This window comes from Branchiostoma floridae, chromosome 16, assembly GCF_000003815.2.
Source record: "Branchiostoma floridae strain S238N-H82 chromosome 16, Bfl_VNyyK, whole genome shotgun sequence".
NCBI lineage: Eukaryota > Metazoa > Chordata > Leptocardii > Amphioxiformes > Branchiostomatidae > Branchiostoma > Branchiostoma floridae.
The window spans coordinates 5,836,538-5,858,657 of record NC_049994.1 but is presented as its reverse complement, the minus strand read 5'-3'; the positions used below and the strand labels follow the sequence as shown (position 1 = coordinate 5,858,657).

At 44.8% G+C, this 22,120-nt stretch overlaps 2 protein-coding genes across 2 annotated transcripts in view; both read left to right on the top strand.

Moving 5' to 3' along the window:
- Window positions 1-15,714, top strand: part of LOC118403498 (major intracellular serine protease-like) — a 23,639-nt gene extending 7,925 nt beyond the window's left edge. The window contains exons 2-7 of the mRNA XM_035802222.1: window positions 9,126-9,316; window positions 10,294-10,352; window positions 12,406-12,623; window positions 13,311-13,685; window positions 15,246-15,312; window positions 15,644-15,714. Coding sequence (XP_035658115.1) covers window positions 9,126-9,316; window positions 10,294-10,352; window positions 12,406-12,623; window positions 13,311-13,685; window positions 15,246-15,312; window positions 15,644-15,714 — 981 coding nt within the window. The remainder of the gene's footprint in view (window positions 1-9,125; window positions 9,317-10,293; window positions 10,353-12,405; window positions 12,624-13,310; window positions 13,686-15,245; window positions 15,313-15,643) is intronic.
- Window positions 15,715-20,362: 4,648 nt separating this feature from the next.
- Window positions 20,363-22,120, top strand: part of LOC118403497 — a 2,313-nt gene continuing 555 nt past the window's right edge. The window contains exons 1-2 of the mRNA XM_035802221.1: window positions 20,363-20,553; window positions 21,209-21,669. Of these exons, the coding sequence (XP_035658114.1) occupies window positions 20,400-20,553; window positions 21,209-21,669 (615 nt within the window). The 5' untranslated portion in view covers window positions 20,363-20,399. The remainder of the gene's footprint in view (window positions 20,554-21,208; window positions 21,670-22,120) is intronic.

Sequence of the window (22,120 nt, the reverse complement as noted above, 5' to 3'; positions counted from 1 at the left end):
CATGTGTCTGGCCCCAAGTCCCAACATTGTTCGGTACTCATTCACTCACCGTCACTCATCATGATCGGTACAGAAGGCTGGGGATGTGGTCCTGGGTCTTCATACTGAGTCACCGCAGAAGGCTGAAGCTGTGGCTCTGGGTCTTCATCGTGGGTCACTGAATACGGCTGAAGCTGTGGTCCTGGGTCTTCATCGTGGGTCACTGAATACGGCTGAAGCTGTGGCCCTGGGTCTTCATCGTGGGTCACTGAATACGGCTGAAGCTGTGGCCCTGGGTCTTCATCGTGGGTCACTGAATACGGCTGAAGCTGTGGTCCTGGGTCTTCATCGTGGGTCACTGAATACGGCTGAAGCTGTGGCCCTGGGTCTTCATCGTGGGTCACTGCATACGGCTGAAGCTGTGGTCCTGGATCTTCATCGTGGGTCACTGCATACGACTGAAGCTGTGGTGTTGGGTCTTCATCGTGGGTCACTGCATACGGCTGAAGCTGTGGCCCTGGGTCTTCATCGTGGGTCACTGAATAAGGCTGAAGCTGTGGTCCTGGGTCTTCATCGTGGGTCACTGCATACGGCTGAAGCTGTGGCCCTGGGTCTTCATCGTGGGTCACTGCATACGGCTGAAGCTGTGGTGTTGGGTCTTCATCGTGGGTCACTGCATACGACTGAAGCTGTGGCCCTGGGTCTTCATCGTGGGTCACTGAATACGACTGAAGCTGTGGCCCTGGGTCTTCATCGTGGGTCACTGCATACGGCTGAAGCTGTGGTGTTGGGTCTTCATCGTGGGTGACTGCATACGGCTGAAGCTGTGGTGTTGGGTATTCATCGTGGGTCACTGCATACGGCTGAAGCTGTGGCCCTGGGTCTTCATCGTGGGTCACTGCATATGGCTGAAGCTGTGGCCCTGGGTCTTCATCGTGGGTCACTGAATACGACTGAAATTGTGGCCCTGGGTCTTCATCGTGGGTCACTGAATACGGCTGAAGCTGTGGTGTTGGGTCTTCATCGTGGGTCACTGCATACAGCTGAAGCTGTGGCCCTGGGTCTTCATCGTGGGTCACTGCATACGGCTGAAGCTGTGGTGTTGGGTCTTCATCGTGGGTCACTGCATACGGCTGAAGCTGTGGCCCTGGGTCTTCATCGTGGGTGACTGCATACGGCTGAAGCTGTGGTGTTGGGTCTTCATCGTGGGTCACTGCATACGGCTGAAGCTGTGGTCCTGGGTCTTCATCGTGGGTCACTGCATACGGCTGAAGCTGTGGCCCTGGGTCTTCATCGTGGGTCACTGAATAAGGCTGAAGCTGTGGCCCTGGGTCTTCATCGTGGGTCACTGCATACGGCTGAAGCTGTGGCCCTGGGTCTTCATCGTAAGTCACTGAATACGACTGAAGCTGTGGCCCTGGTTTTTCATAGTGGGTCAGTGAATACGGCTGAAGCTGTGGCCCTGGGTCTTCATCGTTTTCTTCTGATGTCTGGTCAGGAGCTAATGTTGTTGTTGCATATGGCGGAAGATTGCCATTCTTCCCTTTACCCGAAACATCCATGTAGGTCACGGCGTATGGCTGAATATCATCGTTTTCTGATGCCTGGTCAGGAGGTAATGTTGTTGTTGCATATGGAGGAAGCTTGCCATTTTTCCCTTTCCCTGAAACATCCATGTAAGTCACGGCATATGGCTGAACGATACTGCTGTCTTCTAATGTCTGATCATGAGTTGGGTTCGGTCGTCCGTCTGTAGCTGATATTCTGTCAGATGCCTGTAACTCAGCGTAAGTGCAAACCGCGTACGGTTCAATATTCTGACAGGAGTCCCCATTCGCTACATTTCGTTGGGCCAAACCTTCGGCATCACAGCAGTTGTAGAGTGAGAGGATAGCCACGGATGCGAACACAAAGAGGAGCGGTATGACGACAGCAGTGGTCATGGCAAACAGATAATATAGATGTGTCCTGTCGTTGTCAATCTTCCTGATTCTGTCTCCTGGAAGGATAACTACATAGTCCATCTCTGTTGTTTTCACAGAGACTGATACGTTGCTTGTGTACGGTGCCTCTGTGTAGTCCTCGGTTGGGACCGCCTCATTGTAAGTGAGCGTGTTGACTGATGAACTAATTGCTGAGACAATGCTTGTAGTGCCTGTTGTGAGGTACATGTCATCACAACTTTCAACAGACCCGATCCTTTGACGTGACATGTTTATGTTGCTTCGGTCTACATCACTCCTCAAGGTGCTGAGGAGAGTACCTCTCAGTTCGGCTGGTGATGCGCACTTCAATGATTCGGGGTTGGAAATAAAGCCCAGGTCCGGTAGGCTGCAGATGAACCATTCCAGATTCTTGTTACAGTTCAGCTCGTTATTTTCTATCTCAAGGCGTAAGTGGTGGGTTTGGTTCAGCAACAAGACTTTGTCATTTATTGTAGTGATTCGGTTTTCTTGTAGGTTTGCCAATCGTAGTGCTGTGGGTTGGAGGAGCGCATCTACAGGCACAGACCGCAGGTTGTTGTGGGATAGTGACAGGGAGGTAAGGAGACGTAGGTGCCTGAATACATGCTTGGAAATGGAGGAGATTGCATTCTTTTCGAGGGACAGTTGAAGGAGACTTTCAAGTCCAAGGAATGCACCGGGTTCTGGAGATAAACAAAGGAGAACCATGCAATTGATAAATCTACAAAAAATGTATATGTTGCTTCTCTTTTTTTTTTCAGAAAAAAGTTGGACCGACATGTCGAAAAAAGAATAAATAATATTTTTTCAAAAGGTCTGGGGTGAAGATATCTGGCTTGAATAACACACAAAAAAACAGCCTGAGGACTTAAATGGCACATTTTATACGAGGGTGAGTCAGAAAGTAATGCAAGTATTTTCATAACAGACTCGATTTTTAATCAATTGAGTTGAAATTTGGCACAAAAGTAGAGATATATGTCTTCTTGAGATTGAATGTTTTAGATTTGGTCTTTATCATTTTTTTGAGCAACTGAGTTGATTTCAAGATGAACACACCCTTGGTAGCTTGTCAGGCTATCAATTCCTCTAAATATGACCCACTGAAAATCACTGTAGAAGGTGGAAATTATACATGTATAATACCAAATGTCTCTATAGGCTGCTTGCCAATTTTCATCTCTAAACTCATAATGGTTCTTTATTTACAGCTGCTAGGATGTGATAAGTTGTGTTATAGAGCTTTTGGATTTATACGCGAATTCGTGAGTTGTTGGTAAAAAGCAGGGCTTTAGCCAGCTCGAATTTTTTTTCCGTCAGCCAATTCCAATCGTGGTGAAAATCGCGAAAATTAATTTTTCCTATGACACTACAAAGTAGTAAATGTTGCCATTGAGACCTTGAAAAACCGGTTTTCGTATGCGAAAGAGCGCCGACACACATTGTCAACAATCATAACAATAGCAAAACAAACAGTGTGTGGCTTTTACAGCCGTGGACAGCGTCCCCAAGCCGCCTGTAGCTTCCACCTAGGATTTTTGTCCGTCAAGGTTGACGGATTGGTTTTAGAATTTTTCCGTCAGACACAGTAAATTTCCGTCAATTGACGGAAAAACGGACGCTGGCTAAAGCCCTGGTAAAAAGACTACTTTTTCATTAATCAAAAGAAACGAAACTTTACACAGTTATTAACTGTTTAAAGTCCCAAAAGTGTGCTAAGTTTTATTTCTCTTTGTTGATGGGAAAGAAGGCTACAGGCAGTTTTAATCAAAACACCACAGATCTCATGACCCTGACGACCGCTTATACCTCACTCTATACCAGCAACGAAAAAAGAAAAACTGCTCGGATTTCAGAGTTGAAATTAAGCATGTGGCTTATAGAAAAATGCAGCTTATTACATGTGCAGGCTCTGTCTCCTACAATAGCGAAAATTGGTTTAGGGAAATTCTTAATTGTACGTTAATTTGACCTCACTTTTCTTCTGACGGGATACCAAGGGTGTGGTCACCTTGAAAGCAGCTCAGTCACTCATAGAATAATGAGCAACAAATTTAGATATTTCAACCTCAAAAGGAGATATGTCTTAACCTTTGTGCCAAATTTCAACTCATTCCATCAAAGAACGACTCTGTTATGAAACCACTTGCATTACTTTCTGACTCACCCTCGTACAATGAATCCCGTCCTTTGATTTGTTACTAATGTTCTGAATAAAAGGCATTGTTTTAGACTGAAAGTAGGGACTTGACGTTACTTAAGGGCTAGTGCATATTAGGTCTGGTATATTTTTCCATGGCCCTTCAACCGGTTCAAATAATTTTTTTCGATGGCCCTCCCTCCGGTGCAAAAAAGATTCTTCGATGGCCCTACCCCTCAATTTTTACTTGCCTTAAAAGCCTTTCCTATCTTTTCCATAGTCTCTCTGAGTCTCTTACTCCCAAGCAGAGGTTGAGTCGCGTAGATATAGTAGTAGTCCAAAAAATTACACGGGTGCTCCTCTTACCTCTGCCTCAAAACGCATTGGGGCGGGAATATCCTTTCAAAATCTGTGTTAGGCTTAGGCCCTATTCACGCTCGTACCCAGCGCCGTGAAGAAGCCATAGGTTAAGATCGTGGGCTTTAAATCAATGACGTTAAACATCAGCTGAACAAATAAACTATATGAAATTCACAGCTGTTAATTTGTTTTTCTTATGTGTTTGTCTCAATTACCTTAGAAAATTGTATTCGTGTCCGCGCGCCACTAGTATTACGTTATCACAGTCCCCATATTGTGAGGCCCCTAAACAAGACGCAAGTTTACTATTTTAGGGAGTAAAATGTCGCCACAATGATGGTCCGTTATAAGGAAGGCAGCTATAGAATGAACCTAATCTGGTGGCGCGGTGAGGGGGTTAAGATTATCCTTCTACTTCTCCGAGAGCCGGGGTTGTTATGTCATGGAATTGGAAGGGGGCACGGGAGCGCGTTTGGACGTAGTGAGAAGTACACGGTTTTGGCCTTCTCCGCCCACGCTAGTCTCCAAGCAGACCCAACGGTGCCTTAGAAATAGTATAAAAGCTGGCCAGGGACTTGGTAGCGGCACCAGGGTGCGGCTCCGATGCCCGTTTGACTCCCTTAGCCGGCTATCTCCCTTTGGCCGGCTATACTCCTTTGCCAGCTTTGATACTATCTCTAAGGCACCGTTGGGTCTGCTTGGAGACTACGTCCGCACCAGAAATCTCCTTCCAGGGTTATATCGCTTTCCCCAGCATGCTTTGCGCGGAAAAGACGTTCTCTTTGCCAGGACACAAACGGCGCCAACCTCCTTGCTAACAGGAAACACACACGCCAATTAACGCCCCCGCTATGCCCTGGGAGCCGGGGTGTGGATTTAATTAGAGGACGCTGTACAAAACGCCCTGAAGGTTTCAAATTGATTATGTTCCGGCGCCTAGGATGGTTAATCATCATATGACTCAACCTCTGCTTGGAGAGTAACTCTTTCTCGCTAAATAAAACCATTAAATATAATAATATGATATAATATAACTTATTATAGCGATAACAATAGCAGTAGTGTTGTTTGAACGGCCATTGAGATGTCAAGACGAGCGCGTCAACAATGTAACAATGGAGTCCCGCTGGGGCAAATCTACTACAATCGGCGTCTCCCATGGACGGCTTACTTTTCATTTTGATGACAAAAATTGTGCACAAACATATAGCCACTTAATTACGTACACTCGCTGCATCGATGAGAATACTTGTAAACCTTGTCTGATATCACTTCTCCGATTTACGTGAAAAAATATCCACCCCACTGGTAACATTACGCAAGATCACGCAAGCAAAGATCGTAAAGGTGGGCTCCCACTGCACTTGCGTCACGCTTGCGTCGCTTCGGGATTCGTTCACTGTGTCACTGTTGTGTTATTTTCGCCGATGTTCTGTTGCGCTCCCACTGACATGCGTCACTGTTGCGTTTCTAGACTAAATGAACAGGTTATCGGAAATCGCAGCATTGTCAATTTATGAAAAATCACTGTAAAATGATGAAAGTGCCTCAAAATGAGATTTATGATGAAATGATTTCCATTGTGATGATGAACAATATGTTACATATGTTATACGATAACCTTGAAAGACTTTTACAGTAAACGAAGTGACCCAAATGAACGGGCACGAACCATATACCAGATTTGATACTTTCAAAATGTTTCTAAAATATTCAAAGAAATTCAAATAGTTTCTTAGTCAATTTTCTTAAGAAAAAAATCAATTACTGTGGTTTAGATATTCTTTTATTCAAAATGATTCAGGCTTATTACAAATATCACCTAAAAACCCTCATGGTGACTTGGAATGGACTCTATTGATCAACTTAAAAATTGCACAAGTGAAAAAGTTTTTTTTTGCGACGCTGAGTATGTCTAAGTCTATCATACTTGAAAAAAAAGTAGGATAAAGCACGGCTTATGGTTTCAAATGCCTGCAAGTGGTGTTCTATCGGTGGCAGGCTACCAGGGATGATTACATTGCTTGTAATGCAAACTCAAACTCAAAAGTAAACGTTAGCATCCAACATTTCCTTTTCAACGTTGTACGATAATCTTTTTCTCCACATTTTGTAGATTTATGAATCAATAAACCAGTTACTAATTTGGTGTTTACAAGTATAAAATTCTGGCCTACTTCCCATCAAATAAAACAAAAGGTATTTTTACGTTAGTATGAATACGGATACAAGTTAAGTTTTGTGGAAATCTCACTGTTGTAACTGAATCAAAAACCTCTGTAAAATGATATCCAAAATGCATCCAAAACAGCTTTTCAGTAACAAAAGGACGTTGACTTTTGATACTTTGTGCAAAATAGGCAAAATATAACCTTAAAACTGTTGAAGGCATGTTGGCGTCACTGTTGTGTCACTGTTGTGTCACTCTTGGGACACTCGTGGGTCACTGTTGGGGCATCTTGCCACTTGCGTTATTTTTTAACTTTCAAAAAATCGTCGCGCTTGCTTGTGTCACCTCTAGGTTTGCTTGTGTCACCTCTAGGTTCGCTCACGTCACCTCTAGGTTCCGTGGGGTTACGTTTGCGTTGTCGAACCCCGAAGCGACGCAAGCGCGACGCGAGTGCAGTGGGAGCCCACCTTAACATACGGTCACTCAAAGTTTATCCCTTTGCCGTCTGTGAACTATTCCGTTTCCAAAATAGAAAGTACTACTGCACGCATTATATATACCAATAGATTTATACCAATGTTACATGTATAGTCTTCGTAAACCTCGTGCTAACATGGAATCGCATAACAGAGGCGGCGGTAGCAAATTTCTTATGAGGAGCGGGGGGGGGGGGCTTTTGTCAAACAACGCGTCGCACCGGAGTCGCGATATTCTTTAGGGGATCCTGGGGAAAATGTTTAAATCTTGACTCTCTAAAACACTTTCCTGCATTTTAGGGGAAAATGTTACTGGCAGTCTAAGCTTATAAGTTGATAGCTTTCTAGCAGAAAATCACTTGGTTTTAGCTTAAGTTATTTTCACGATTTTTCGCAAGGTAGATCGGGGAAATCTGGACCCTCTGAAACACCTTTTTCTGCATTTTGAGGGACAAACTTTGCTGGTAGACTATGCCAAATTTAACGAAATTTCTGTCAGCAAAAAAAAAAGGATTTTTGATAGCGACGACATTTAATTTACCACAGTTGCTACAGATCAACATTTTTACAACTCGCACGGCGTCAAAATTGATCTTAACATACCTAGACAGGAGATGCGGTTATCATCAAGGTGGAGACCTGTTGCAGATGAGAGGCCTCGGAAGGCCCCTGGCTGGATTGTGGAAACGTTTGAGCCATGGATCTGAAGGAGATAAACGTTGGAGTAGTTCGAGAAAGACCCTTCCAGTATTGTAGAAGACCAGAGATTCCTGATGGAGATTGATAGATCATTTCTGTCATCATCATGATCAGTCGGTATGTTGTGCAGACAGGTCGGTAGGGAGTCGAGACACATAGGGAAGCTGTACGTCCCTCCGTGCCCGATCCAACTGCAGGGTGGACCCGTCCCATCTTCTTCATTTGGACAAAAACAGCGAATAATTCCCAAAGGTTCATCAACTTCATGCTTGAATGCATAACAGCAGACTGTGCACCGTGACGGTGTCAGTGCTTCAACCACAAAGTACAGACGATTCGAGACCAAAAGTAGCACGAGCAATGCCTCACCTTCCGTCATCGTGATGACAGATACAAAAGGTGGTCTGATGTTTCTCGATGCATGTCATAAGAGCCACGTGCACCTTAATATACATGTGATAAAATGGGTCAGTTGTCAATCATGTGACAGATTGGTCTGATATTTTTCCTTTGGGGTGTTTAAAAAGGTTATTTTCTCCATGAACTTTGATCTAACACATGTCTGACTCAGCGTACAGTGTAACAACAAACCAGAAACATTGCAAACATTACACAAATGATTCAAGTTGAAAAATAAACGAAACACGAGTAGTATTTTCCCCCTGTCATCATACAAGCTTGATATAAGGTAGAAATGCATTCTCGTAATTCTTTAATCCAGAATCTTACAAAAGTCATCTAATTTATGGCAATATCATAATGAAGGCCAATTGTCTAGACTAGTTGTCAACTTCGTTATAATTTATGAATTTCTTAATGACGTGTTTTCATTTTTGACATAATGTTATGGAGGAAAGTTTTGTAAGCTGAAACTTTGCAGGATCTTTCATCTAAATTTAGAAGTTAAAAAGATGGTTAGATTACGAGCGATTTTAGAAAATGCAATACTATACCAACAAATAGATAACTACTTTTAGATCTCATCAAGTCAACACAAGAACAAACAAAGAAGTATCCATCTTGCATCGAAAAAACTTATAGCTAGTGTCTAGACATTTGATTCGTCTTCTAAAACCCCAAATAGAAGTCTGGAAATTTGGGGGCAAAATTTGACCAACGTGGTACGCACACACACTTTCATACTACAAAACTCTCATGCACATACACACACACACGTGTTTACAAATAAGCACGCGCGCGCAAATACACACACACACACACACACACACACACACACACACACACACATACACGCACACTTTTTCTTAGTTCTTACGTGTTTGTATGCTCTCTGTTTTCCGTAGGACCGCTCGATATATTGTTGTCTTTTCTCGTAGACCAAACTAAGGCCCGAGGTTACAGGAAGTATGGACTGGCAGGGGGGTGACTACAGCTTCCTCCATATCGATGAGTTCTGGAGTTGCCTGGGGGTGACGGAAATGAAGGACTTCCACTCATGGCGGGAAAACTACCCGGTAACGGTGGCCGTCCTGGACTCCGGCATTATGAGGGAACATGCCGCGTTCAGGTAAAGAGATATTCATATTCCTTACAGCCTTCGATAAACCAATCCTAACTAATCATACAACTCACTACATTCATTTATCCAATTACCAACAAGCGAGAAGAAGTCGAATGTACTGGAGTAGATTAAACGCTTATAATATTTGTACTTAGATATGTATATGATTGTTACCGTGTGACCTGTACTTAGCCCAGGGTGGCAGAAATGTACTCTCCAAGCAGAGTTTAGGCTCCGGCTGTGTTTTTTTTTACATTTTTTTAATCATTTTTATTGTGCTTTCTATTTTGTATTGTTTCTTGAAGTCCCCCTGCCAACAATACAAGATACAATACGTAAGGCTACAGCAAGTAAATTTTATGGATGACATCCTCTGCAGACTGCAAAAATAGTGCGATAGGGCGAAAAAAAAGATAGGTGAAAAAAACAAGATGGCTACATTTTCAAAAATAGGTACCATAAAGTTGTGATGACTCTTGTAAAAAGAATTAAAGGGACAAAATATGGTATCAGAGCCAACAAGGCATTCATTCCTGTATTTAAGACATGTACTGGTGTGGTAAAAGTGACACTAGTGTGGTAGACTGGCATCACCGACAAAGTTGGTAACCACACTCATGCCATCCATATTGGTGTCCTCTTTTACAACTATCCAATAAGTTTCATTTTACAACTACAGTCCTGGTACCTCGCAAGTGCCACTTCCACAAGTACAATCATTGCGCTACAACACAATATATTTGCTGATTTTGGTACTTTATCGTCATGTTGACCATCCCTGCAGAAGAAAAAAAATCTTGTTTTTTTTTCTGAAATCAGGCGAAAATTAATGCGCGCGCTGATGTCATCCATAAAATATACTTGCTGTGGCCTAATAGAAAGCCCGATAAAAACGACTAAAATACGTTTTAAAAATCAGGAGCCTAACGTCTTCTAGGAGAGTAGCAGAAAGGTACAATAAAAATCTTCATTCATTCATTCAGGCACCTTCCCGAGATTCGGGGGAAGAACTTCACACGTGAGGGGGATTCCTTAGACATAGGTGCGTACTAGAACTTTGTTTTTACAGCGCGTTCATGACTTGAATTGTTGTACTTTAAACACAATCAATCGGAATGGGAACAATAAAGTGGATATATTGCAGTGGAGCAGTTAGTGGTGCGTACCTAAACTCATATTCAGGTTCAGGTCCGGATTCAGGTCCAGCAGTTCAGGTTCAGGTCCGGACAAAATATAAAATTGCATGTTAGCATGAATTGAAATGCAATGTGAAAAATACATGAAAATGATAGACAGCCAGTGTAAACACGAACTGTTTTTTTGTCTTTTTCCGGAGCAAATTTCACTGTATGGAAGGTTTCAGATGGTTTAGAACAAAAAAGGGAATACAAGTCACAGATTGCTGTTTGCAAGTCCGGACTTGGCTCCGGACATTTAGGTTTGTTTTTTTACTTGGTCCTAAACAGTTTTAGGTCCAAGTCCGGGCTTAAGGTACGCATGCGCACCACTAGGAGTAGGTGGTAATGTACACTTTACCTGGTGTAGTTACCTCCATGACGAATGGAGGTATAGTTTTTGGACCCATCATGATATTTGGCACGTGGGTAGGGGGTAGGTGCTGTGAACACTAATTTTTGTGTTGTGTTACCCATTACTTTATAATAATAATGTTTTATTGCAAATTCATGCCCATGAGGCTAATTGCAAGTGACGAAAGACTAGATACATGAAATGAATGATTGTGGTCTAAATACATGTAGATGAAGTAAATTCTAACATACAGATACATTAAAAGTGGATGAGTGTACATACGGTACAGAATAGGGTACTAAATCTACGTAACTATTACGGGGTTTGACTTAATCGTAATATCGCACATAACGTAAACATAATGATCGCAAAACGTAGAAGTATGACTCAAAAGTCGCAAAGAGTCAAAAGATTCGGTTTTTATCGATGAAATTCGTTTTGCATCAAATCGGTCATCCGCATCGGTGCCGCCAACATGTCGCAACTTCAGTGAGATGCCCGAAAAGGTCATACTTATGTCATCGGGAGGTTTGGACCAAATCTATGACCAAACGAAATGTACTTTGTCATCCCGTTATGACCAGACGAAATGTATTTTGTCATCCCGTTATGACCAGACGAAATGTATTTTGTCATCCCGTTATGACCAGACGAAATGTACTTTGTCATCCCGTTATGACCAGACGAAATGTATTTTGTCATCCCGTTATGACCAGACGAAATGTATTTTGTCATCCCGTTATGACCAGACGAAATGTATTTTGTCATCCCGTTATGACCAGACGAAATGTATTTTGTCATCTCGTTATGACCAGACGAAATGTAGTTTGTCATCCCGTTATGACCAGACGAAATGTATTTTGTCATCCCGTTATGACCAGACGAAATGTATTTTGTCATCCCTTTATGACCAGACGAAATGTATTTTGTCATCCCGTTATGACCAGACGAAATGTATTTTGTCATCCCGTTATGACCAGACGAAATGTATTTTGTCATCCCGTTATGACCAGACGAAATGTATTTTGTCATCCCGTTATGACCAGACGAAGTCTACTTTGTCATCCCGTTATGACCAGACGAAATGTATTTTGTCATCCCGTTATGACCAGACGAAATGTATTTTGTCATCCCGTTATGACCAGACGAAATGTATTTTGTCATCCCGTTATGACCAGACGAAATGTATTTTGTCATCCCGTTATGACCAGACGAAATGTATTTTGTCATCCCGTTATGACCAGACGAAATGTATTTGTCATCCCGTTATGACCAGACGAAGTCTACTTTGTCATCCCGTTATGACCAGACGAAATGTATTTTGTCATCCTGTTATGAGCAGACGGAATGTATTTTGTCATCCCGTTATGACCAGACAAAATGTACTTTGTCATCCCGTTATGACCAGACGAAATGTATTTTGTCATCCCGTTATGACCAGACGAAATGTACTTTGTCATCCCGCTATGACCAGACGAAATGTATTTTGTCATCCCGTTATGACCAGACGAAATGTACTTTGTCATCCCGCTATGACCAGACGAAATGTATTTTGTCATCCCTAGGTGACACAGATGACGGGCACGGCACCCAATGTGCAGCCATCATCGCAGGAGGGACGTACCATGCGGAGGACGGGGGTGGACAGGCTGAGGACGGGTTCTGTAACGGAGTGGCCCCTTTCGTGGACCTCTTCATCTGTAAGATTGACAGGAATGATGTTAGGAGCGTCATCGCCGCCATTAATGAGCTGATCGACAAGAAGAAAGATGGCTCCCTGAAGGTCAGGTGTTCTTTGGGCAACAGCTGTATAATGTTGCACATGTATAGTGTGCTGTTATGGGGAAAAAACGAATTTCTACCACTGTATACGAGGTATAATGTATAACCACCATTTGGTGTAACACACCAGCTTCACAGGCATCGATATAAAACGAATCTTTTTACGCTTTTTGTGTTTTGTGGACAATTTAGTCATACTTGTATGATTTGCATGATATTCCCATTATAAAGGCAAGGGTAACATAAATTCAATTTAGAACGACGACTCCATCTAACGTGCCGCAGTACAGCGACGTACCCGCTTAAGGCCAAAGTCCCGGGTCCAGCCGGACAGCTTTCGGGAACGAAAACTATGATATAAAAGACTCAAAACTTTACAAGACGTAAAGAGAATAGCCGTGGGTATCATTTGTGTATTATTACGTCTACATTTCTATTTTTAGTTTCCACAAACCGCCCGGCCGGGCCCCGCGCGGGTTGAAATTTGACGTTAGCCTTACGGCGCGGTCACATTGGTCGTACGTCGTCGTACGATTTTGATGTTATGAAATTTTCAAGCAGGACCAACTGACGTAACAAGACTATCCAAAACAGCGATCGTACGACGTGACCCGGGCTATTACCAACTTTCAGTGTTGACCAACAGACTAACACCTTTCATGCGCATTCTTGAATTTACTGTCTACAGGTGGACGTGATCTGCATGCCCCTTGGGTTTACAACCTACAATGCACAGCTGAGGAAGTGCATCTATCGGGCTTCACTCAAGAACATGACAGTAGTCTGTGCGGCGTGTTGCGACGGGCGCAGGCGTACCCTCGGGGTACAGTACCCTGCCTGTTTCGGCGATGTCATCTGCGTGGGGAGTCACAACCAGCGCGGCCGCCCGTCCAAGTTCACTCCGGTGGGGAGGGAGCTGGACATCCTGGGACCAGGGGAGATCCGTTCGGCAACGCCGGGGAAGGGAGGGGAGACGAACGCCATCTCTGTGGTGAAGGGAACATCCTTTGCTGCTCCGTTCGTGGCTGGCATCGTCGCCATCGTTCTGGCAAATGCACAGCGAGTAGGTATGTTACACTCTGCAACGTTTCACTCTCACCGCACTTGCGTCAAGCTTGCGTCACTGCGGGGTTCGTTCACTGTGTTCACTATTTTGTTATTTTTCTCCGATTTTTTTATAATTAAGATATAACGTAATATATTTACGTAAAAGTATGACTTAGAAGACGACAAAATACACAAAAAGTAAGAAAATTCGTTCTTTATCTCTGAAATTCGTTGAGTATCTTTCGAACCCAGCTGTGACGCAAGCGCGACGCAAGTGCAATGAGAGTGAACCTTTACACACGATTTTGTGCTTTTGGTAGATCCTTGCCATGACACCAGTGCATAGAGAACATAGATTTCTGCTCAATATGTTATTGGGTACGTAGTTAGTAGTCTGTATACGCGTACGTATGTATGGTCTTCATGGTCTACTGTGATAAAGCGCAAAATGCTGATTTGATTGACATATCTTCCAAGTGTTTTACTGTCCATCGCTTGTTTCACGTCAAGTAACGGAATTTCTACAGTGCCTCGTCATCGATAGTATAATCAAAGAACATTCGCCATTCATAGCCTCCGTTGCAGTCTTCGAACGGGCGCTGGTTTTTATTTGGGGGGGGGGGGGGGGCGGCGTTGGTTTGCGATTTTCAACGTTGACTAGGTTCGTCGGTCGGACGGGGCAAAGACTCGCTATCACGGCAAACTCCCTTCCACAGCAAACTCCCTTCCTCGGCAAATTCCCTTTCCCGGCCAAAGAGAACCTACACAACGTTGAAAATCCCCGTTCGAAGACTGCAACGGAGGCTAAGCTATTCAGGTCAAAAGGGACGCTATTTGAGGTGCACAATGATTGGCCCGAAAAGTATGACGTCACTCCCCCTATAAATAAGAGATGCGCGCATGAATATATCATTCTTCTGTGTGCTGGCCCTCCGGCTCGTCTGACGCCAGCAGCGTGCGTCCGTCATCGCCCCAGCGCAGAAAACTTGCCGGGAAAAAAGCCACGTCGTTGCCGGGAAAAGGCCACGAGAATACCGGCGGGAGACTCGCTACTACACGATGCGGTGCCGCAGCTCAAGCTCGTGACGGCAGCTCGTACTCCCCCGAGTATTGTATCAGAGATACACGGTACCACGCAAGGTTTGGTTGAACACAGGAAATTTTATCTGAGCCCGGTCTGGACATTTACTTGTTCATTTTGTGGTATGGTGTTGTGGTGAGACATGTTTGATATCTGTAGTCTAGGCCTGTTGCAGGGCTCGCAGAGTCATGTTTCTGCCGTACGGAAGAACTTCACGTTTTTGCAAATTTTTCCGGTTGACTGTCACATAGTTTCATTGTCGCGTTTTGTCTGTTGCCTGTTTGCTGAGTGTTTTGTGAACGCTTTGTAAACGTTGTATGCAGGTCCGACGGGAGAGAGCTACCTTTAATATTTAGAATGTTTCTTTTCAGTTTTCAGTATATACGCTCGCATCCTCTGTTGAATTTTGCTGTGGCCACCTTTTGACGACGCTGATTAGTGGTGCTGTTTAGGAGTTTGCTATTTGTGTGTGTTTTTTGTTTTGTTTTGTGAAAGTGTTACCAGGATGCTAGAGCTGTCGCTGTCGAGGAGATGCAACATGGCTACCCTCTGAGTCACCGTGGTGGGATAATAGAATCCGTTGCCATCCTCTACCTTGGAAGGCAAGGGAGGCTTTTGTCTGTTATTGAGGAAAGTTACAGACCGAGATATTCACCATTTTCTTGTCATTTTCTGATTTTTGTACGTTTTTAGCGGTTTGCAGACACGTTGTTTGAGAGCCTGGACATAGAAACAAAATGGATCCCCTCTCAGTTTACCTTGACTGGATGAAAAATCCGTTTCCATCCTATATCAGGGAATTTTACGAACGCCTTCATACAGTGTGGAGGACTAGTACAGACCGAGAGTTTCGTCATTTTCTTGTCATTTTCTGATTTTTGTGTATATTCTAGTGATACGCAGACACGTGGTTCGAAACCCCGGACAAAGAAGCAAGATGGATACTCTCACAGTACCGCCGTGACTGAAATCACAATCTGCATCCATCCTCTACCAGGGAATTCTACGAACGCCTCCATACAGTGAGGAGGTCCATTACAGATCTAGAGCTTCTCCATTTTCTTGTCATTTTCTTTAAATCTTTATATTTATTTCGTGTGTATGGTTTTATGCAGGATCTTAGGATAGCACTGTCATGGCATCGGGACTCACTATGGCTACCATTTTTGGAGTTCTTTTCAGGAATTGAAACCCGCCGCCATCCTCCTCGTGGGCGAGGTAGTAATGCAGACTGCCAGCGTTTCTAGAGCGTGGTTTTTGTTACGTACATGTTATTGTTATACGTTTTCGTTTGTCAAGTTTAACTTTTTGGATTGCGTGGGTGTTGCCCGTACGTAAGGTGATTGTCGTGTGCGTGGCCTATTTTTACCAAGCTTAGCGTTTGGTTGTTGAACGTGTATGTACGGGGAGCACGCATGGCCTAGGACTGTTCATGTTATCGGGGCTTGCCCTCCTTTGAGCGCTAGGCGGGGGGATTTCGAGTGCGTATGGTGTGGATGTTGTTACGATTGGACTTTGCGGTAATTTCGTCAGCGGTATCGATAATTGTATTTTTGTTTCCGCATAGTTCTCAGGAACCGGGACGTGTTGGTTCACGCGTGACGTTCTTCCCCACACGAAACGACTCTTGTAAGAAGTTTCGGCAGGTAAGACAGAAGACGGAGCAGCAAGTGGTGGCGCGAGAATGACAGCCGGGCAGTCTCTCTTAGACCGCCCCTCCTCCTCCTCGCCTTTCCGGACACTTGAGTGGCACAAGGACAGCTTCAACGCTTCGCGCTGTCCACCCGCCACACGTCACGAAGATTATAAGACCCGGGCAGGCACCGGCGAGTGTCGCGGGTAGAGCTCACGAAGACGGTAAGACCCGGGCAGGCACCGGCGAGTGTCGCGGGTAGAGCTCACGAAGATGGTAAGGCCCGGGCAGGCACCGGCGAGTGTCGCGGGTAGAGCTCACGAAGATGGTAAGGCCCGGGCAGGCACCGGCGAGTGTCGCGGGTAGAGCTCACGAAGATGGCCATGGTAAGGCCCGGGCAGGCACCGGCGAGTGTCGCGGGTAGAGCTCGCGAAGATGGTAAGACCCGGGCAGGCACCGGCGAGTGTCGCGGGTAGAGCTCACGAAGATGGTAAGGCCCGGGCAGGCACCGGCGAGTGTCGCGGGTAGAGCTCACGAAGATGGTAAGGCCCGGGCAGGCACCGGCGAGTGTCGCGGGTAGAGCTCACGAAGATGGCCATGGTAAGGCCCGGGCAGGCACCGGCGAGTGTCGCGGGTAGAGCTCGCGAAGATGGTAAGACCCGGGCAGGCACCGGCGAGTGTCGCGGGTAGAGCTCGCGAAGATGGTAAGACCCGGGCAGGCACCGGCGAGTGTCGCGGGTAGAGCTCGCGAAGATGGTAAGACCCGGGCAGGCACCGGCGAGTGTCGCGGGTAGAGCTCACGAAGTTGGTAAGACCCGGGCAGGCACCGACGAGTGTCGCGGGTAGAGCTCACGAAGTTGGTAAGACCCGGGCAGGCACCGGCGAGTGTCGCGGGAAGATATTGATCTCGGTTCAGTTCAGTTCCGTTCATACACAGAGAGGGGGCACCAGCGTCTTCACATTGAACTCAACCAAATTTAAAACCTCCGTGAGTTTACGAAATTGAAATACCCAGGCAGGCACAGGAAGTGCCGCAGAAGAATATGGAGCTCACGGTGGATGTTTTAGGAAGGAAAACGTACTCGTACTTCGCCGTAAAAGGTTTTGAAGACCGCAAGCCAGAAATCATATCGCCATGAGATCGAGAAGGCATTGAATTGCATTGATATATAAGGACGGTCGCACTAAATAGGTACCAAGGGCAAGGCATATTACACTGGAAGGTATGCAAGTGCGAATTTTCTAGGCAGTACGCAAGAAACACATTCCTTAACCACGTGTGGGACAATATTCTTAAGAAGTAGAAAAAAAAAAAAACAACGTTACATCAATTCATCGTTAATTGACAACTGATTGTGTTATGGATGTATTACACTCCTTTACGTTTGGGACCGCATTGTAAATGTGTGCATCAAAGCTGTCTGTACATATGTAAATACTTTTTGTTTTGTGACCGCATCTGAACTGTGAGCAGCGACACCTGTCCTGCAGTACAATGTGAACCAGTCAGAATTGCCCCGAAGAAGGTAACAGACGGTCACCGAAACGTCGGTGTGAATAAAGCATTGGTTGTGTAAAAAGAGTCTCTTTATTCACATTTCGTAAACAGTTTGGCATAACTGAATAAAAGTGTTTTAAAACTGGAGACATGCGGGTCCAAATGTCTTACTGAGAGATGACTGTGGTGTGATAGATGGCGGTTGGCTGAGGAATGAGTCCACTCTGCTCTATACTTAATTTTCGTCCCAGCCCGAGACTTTTCAGCGACAATATTCAGCAAATTGCAGTTCTCGACAAGTGAGCTTGAAGTCGCATGTAAGAAAAGGGGCTCGAAAAGGAAATGCTGCAAGTGAGAAGTCATCTCGGGTAAATAGTTAAAGAAATCTTTTCCATAGAGGTCACAATAGTTGTGAAAATCTGAGTTTGTTTTCCTGGGAAGTGTTGTACATAGTACTAAAACGACGCAAAGAGAATGATTGCTCTTGGGCGCCTCTGCATTTGGTAGACTAAGACATCCAGTGTGGAACCGCAAGGATATCAGATGTTGTGATATGCGCCTTTGCCAGGCACGTATACTCCCTATCGCCACATATGCTTGTGTGACAGGGACTTTGGAGTGGTCACATGAGCTCCTCCTGTTAGCTTTCGATTTGAGACGCCTAGGGGCGTTTCTCTGTATTGCACTCCGAGATCGTGTACCATAATTGAAGCATCAAAGCTAGACATGGATAAGAACACTCTTTTGGTTGATACAATTTTGGTAATAAGACTAAAGTGGCTCAGACTGGTATTAAAGAAGTTAGGGAGAACTTTTCTAGGTCGGAAACCTTGTAAGAAATCGTAGGCTGGATACCGTAAGGTGTTACTTCGCTATTGTATTAGACGGATTTATCATCTCCAGCTGTCGCTTCACTGACTGAGTTGAATCAGCCGACACAAGTACCCTTACAGATTTTACGCCGGATCCCAACATCGAAGCTATTATGTGGAACACTATGCCTTTTGATTCCATCTTGGGCTTACCGCTATCTCTATTGAGGAAAAAGAATTTCGTGTTTGAACTGTTGAGAGGTCGTCCGGACTCAGAATAATACTTTTTGGGCATTATGCATCTTCCAGGTCGCGGTGGGCGTTTGGAACAGTTTTGCACTCCACTTGTGCAAGCCTGGTGTCTTTCCATATTGTTGCTTCGGTGGGTCGAGTTTATTAAGCAGGAGGAGTGGCAAATATGAGCGTCTCCGTCCTCTGAAAGGTTGGGGATCAGCATCGTTAAGCGGATGCTTGAAGGTTGAGGTTGGATAAGGCTGGGGGCCGTTGGGCATAGAGACAGTCGAGGCTCAAGACAAATGGTCCTGCGATGCGAGGGAAAAATAGTTTTGTTTTACCTCTAACGCGGATAATTCAGAACTGGGCTTGGCCGTCTCCTTATCGTTCATCCTTCGAGTGATCGTAGAGGAACGGTTTTGAGATAACAATTTTGCGTTGCTTCCTCCATTTTGTTTGTCGTGCAGCAAAAAATGAGAGTGGGCTATATATGAGTGTTGGGTTGTTGGAGAGTGGGTACCGTACAAGGGAGAGGCAGTGTGAGAAGTAAGATGAGAAAGGAATTACACGAGAGAAGGGAGTTGAGCGAGGGGAAATGAGAGATGGGGAGTTGAGAGAGAATAATGAGAAAGGGTGTGGTGAAAGAGGTATAGAGGGAGCGGATGACAAGCGTTCTTCCAAAGGAATGTTATATTAGCCAGATAGATCCAGATACGAACGCGTTGATGTATACAGACACAGACACGTTGATGCATTACGCTGAAGGGCGGTTACGTTAGCTAGATATCTATACTAATTATAGATACTGATACAGGTACAAAGTTAAGGGGTTCAAAGGGAAAAGGAAGGGCTCAATAGCCAGAGATGGCAAAGGCGGAAGACGACGATTTCCGCATCACTCATACTGGAGGGCCAATAATTACGCACCTCAAAAAGGATACTATTTGAGGTGCACAATGATTGGCCCGAAAAGTATGACGTCACTCCCCCTATAAATAAGAGATGCGCGCATGAATATATCATTCTTCTGTGTGCTGGCCCTCCGGCAAAGTCTGGAGCCTGAAGCGTCCCACCCACCCGCCCATCGACAAGTTTTCTGCTTTCTGTGGAATTAGGCATCTGCCTCAGGATGGTCGCTTTAGCACATAGGTGACTTTAGGCTCCAGACGACGATTTCCGCATCACTCATACTGGAGGGCCAATAATTACGCACCTCAAAAAGGATACTGATGGAACAACTCAGAAGCGCGAAAGTACACCTAGCGGTGCAGCATTTATTTACAGCCAACATGGCGGAGTCCAAGTGGCAGACTGACTGAAGATGCACGTCACTAACAATGACGTCATCTCATTTACATATAACGTTACCAAACCCATTGGCAACTACGCAATGCAACTTTGCAGACATCTTTTTTTCTTCTTCCCGTTAAGGCGGAGAACCTCTCCGTACCGCCGTGTCTAACAACGCGGTGATGCGGCACATCCTGCGGGAGATAGCCTCGGAACCAGGCGACCACAGCGAGGACCACGGGCACGGCATCCTGGACCCCCTGCAGCTCTTCCCGGATGAGCAGTTCCGTCAGACTGTGGAGGAAATCACTGCTGAATATCAACCCCTTACCAAAGGTAGTTCTCATCAACGTAAGGTTTATAGATTACTTTACATGGGACAACTAAAATATGTGTCCGATATTGAGCAGAGACGAGGGGTGACACAGGTTATCTGCCACTTACGACGCGTTGCTGCAGTCACGAGGATCCGATATTGAACGTCCCGGAAATAGATGGGACTTTTCCATAAACAAGGCTGGCGGAATCAGTCCCAATGCTTCTAACTATTGGTCCTGTAAAGTTTAGTCATTCTTTCATGAAGTTCTTTTTTTTCATAATATATGTGCGCAATTGTCTAATTTGTGACTAGAATTAATGACTAATTACCTGGTCATATTCGTCGCAAGATCGTCATAAGATCGCAACCTGACAGCATTCTTGGAATAGTCGTACATGTGTCGAAGTTAAGCTGTCTTTTTACAGAAAGGTTGTCTTAGATCATTGTCGGGGCAGGTTGGTTCTGTCACAACCTGGTGAACATCGCACAACATTAAAATCGTACAACTACTAATGTGATCACACCGCAAGTTCCTTCTGACTACACGATGCTGTGTCTACATACATCATAGTCATTGACTAAGGTAAAGAAAGTGGGGACAGTGAAGAGATGGGAATATCTTTAGGAAAATTCCCCAACGTTGACAGGAATCTTGTGGTCATTTTGTTGCAGCTTCAGTCCCTGCAGACGAACAACTAGACAACCAGGGCCGCCTGGACATCTCCGAGCGCGAGCAGAAAGTTAAATCTGGAGAACCTGAAGACACAGCAGCCAAACTTCATTCTAAGTTGCAGAAGATTGGCAAGTCCACACTCAAACCTGAAACAAAAGTCACTATCGCTGTGATTGGTGGAAAGTTGGCCAATCCGGAGCAACTTAACATCGTTGCTAAGAAAAGTTATCTGCCCGATGATGAGCCATGTTCTACCAGGGTGTTGGACTTTGCGCCTGGGCACACACAGTATGTTGTTGCTGAGGTCGCAAACTCCAAGCAATCCAAACCGAACATTGCTAACGATATCAATGAGGCAGTCAATATTCATAATGCTGATGTTGTCCTCATCCAAGTCGGGTTCGAGAAGTTCAACCTCAACACGCTCAGAGCTGTGTCCAAGGCTATGCAGAAAGGCAGGGTAAGATCACTCATAAGCGTCTTATTATACCGATAATGGAAGACTTATTAGAAGTTAGTATTGTTCGTAAATGAAGGTTAGACATCCAGGTAATAGTAACTACACTACATGACAGTTGCTCAATCAAATCTACTGTAGATTTTTGGAAAGCTTCAGTTAGCATCCACAACCTTTCGTTAAATACCTGTCACAGTGAACTAAGCTTGCTCAGTCACTGGCGAAAGTCTGTCCAGTTGCAATTGCTTGAGTATATGTTATCTTGACATGAGTATCTTCGTTCTTTAGTACGAATATTTTCAATCTCTATATACATGTATACGACTGAATATAAAACGGAGATTTACGTCCGGACGTTTCGAGTGACATCCATCACTCTTCTTCAGCGTCGCTAGAACGAACTGACAGTACAACACAAGTACAGCTATAAACCAGACAAAACCGGATGAACATG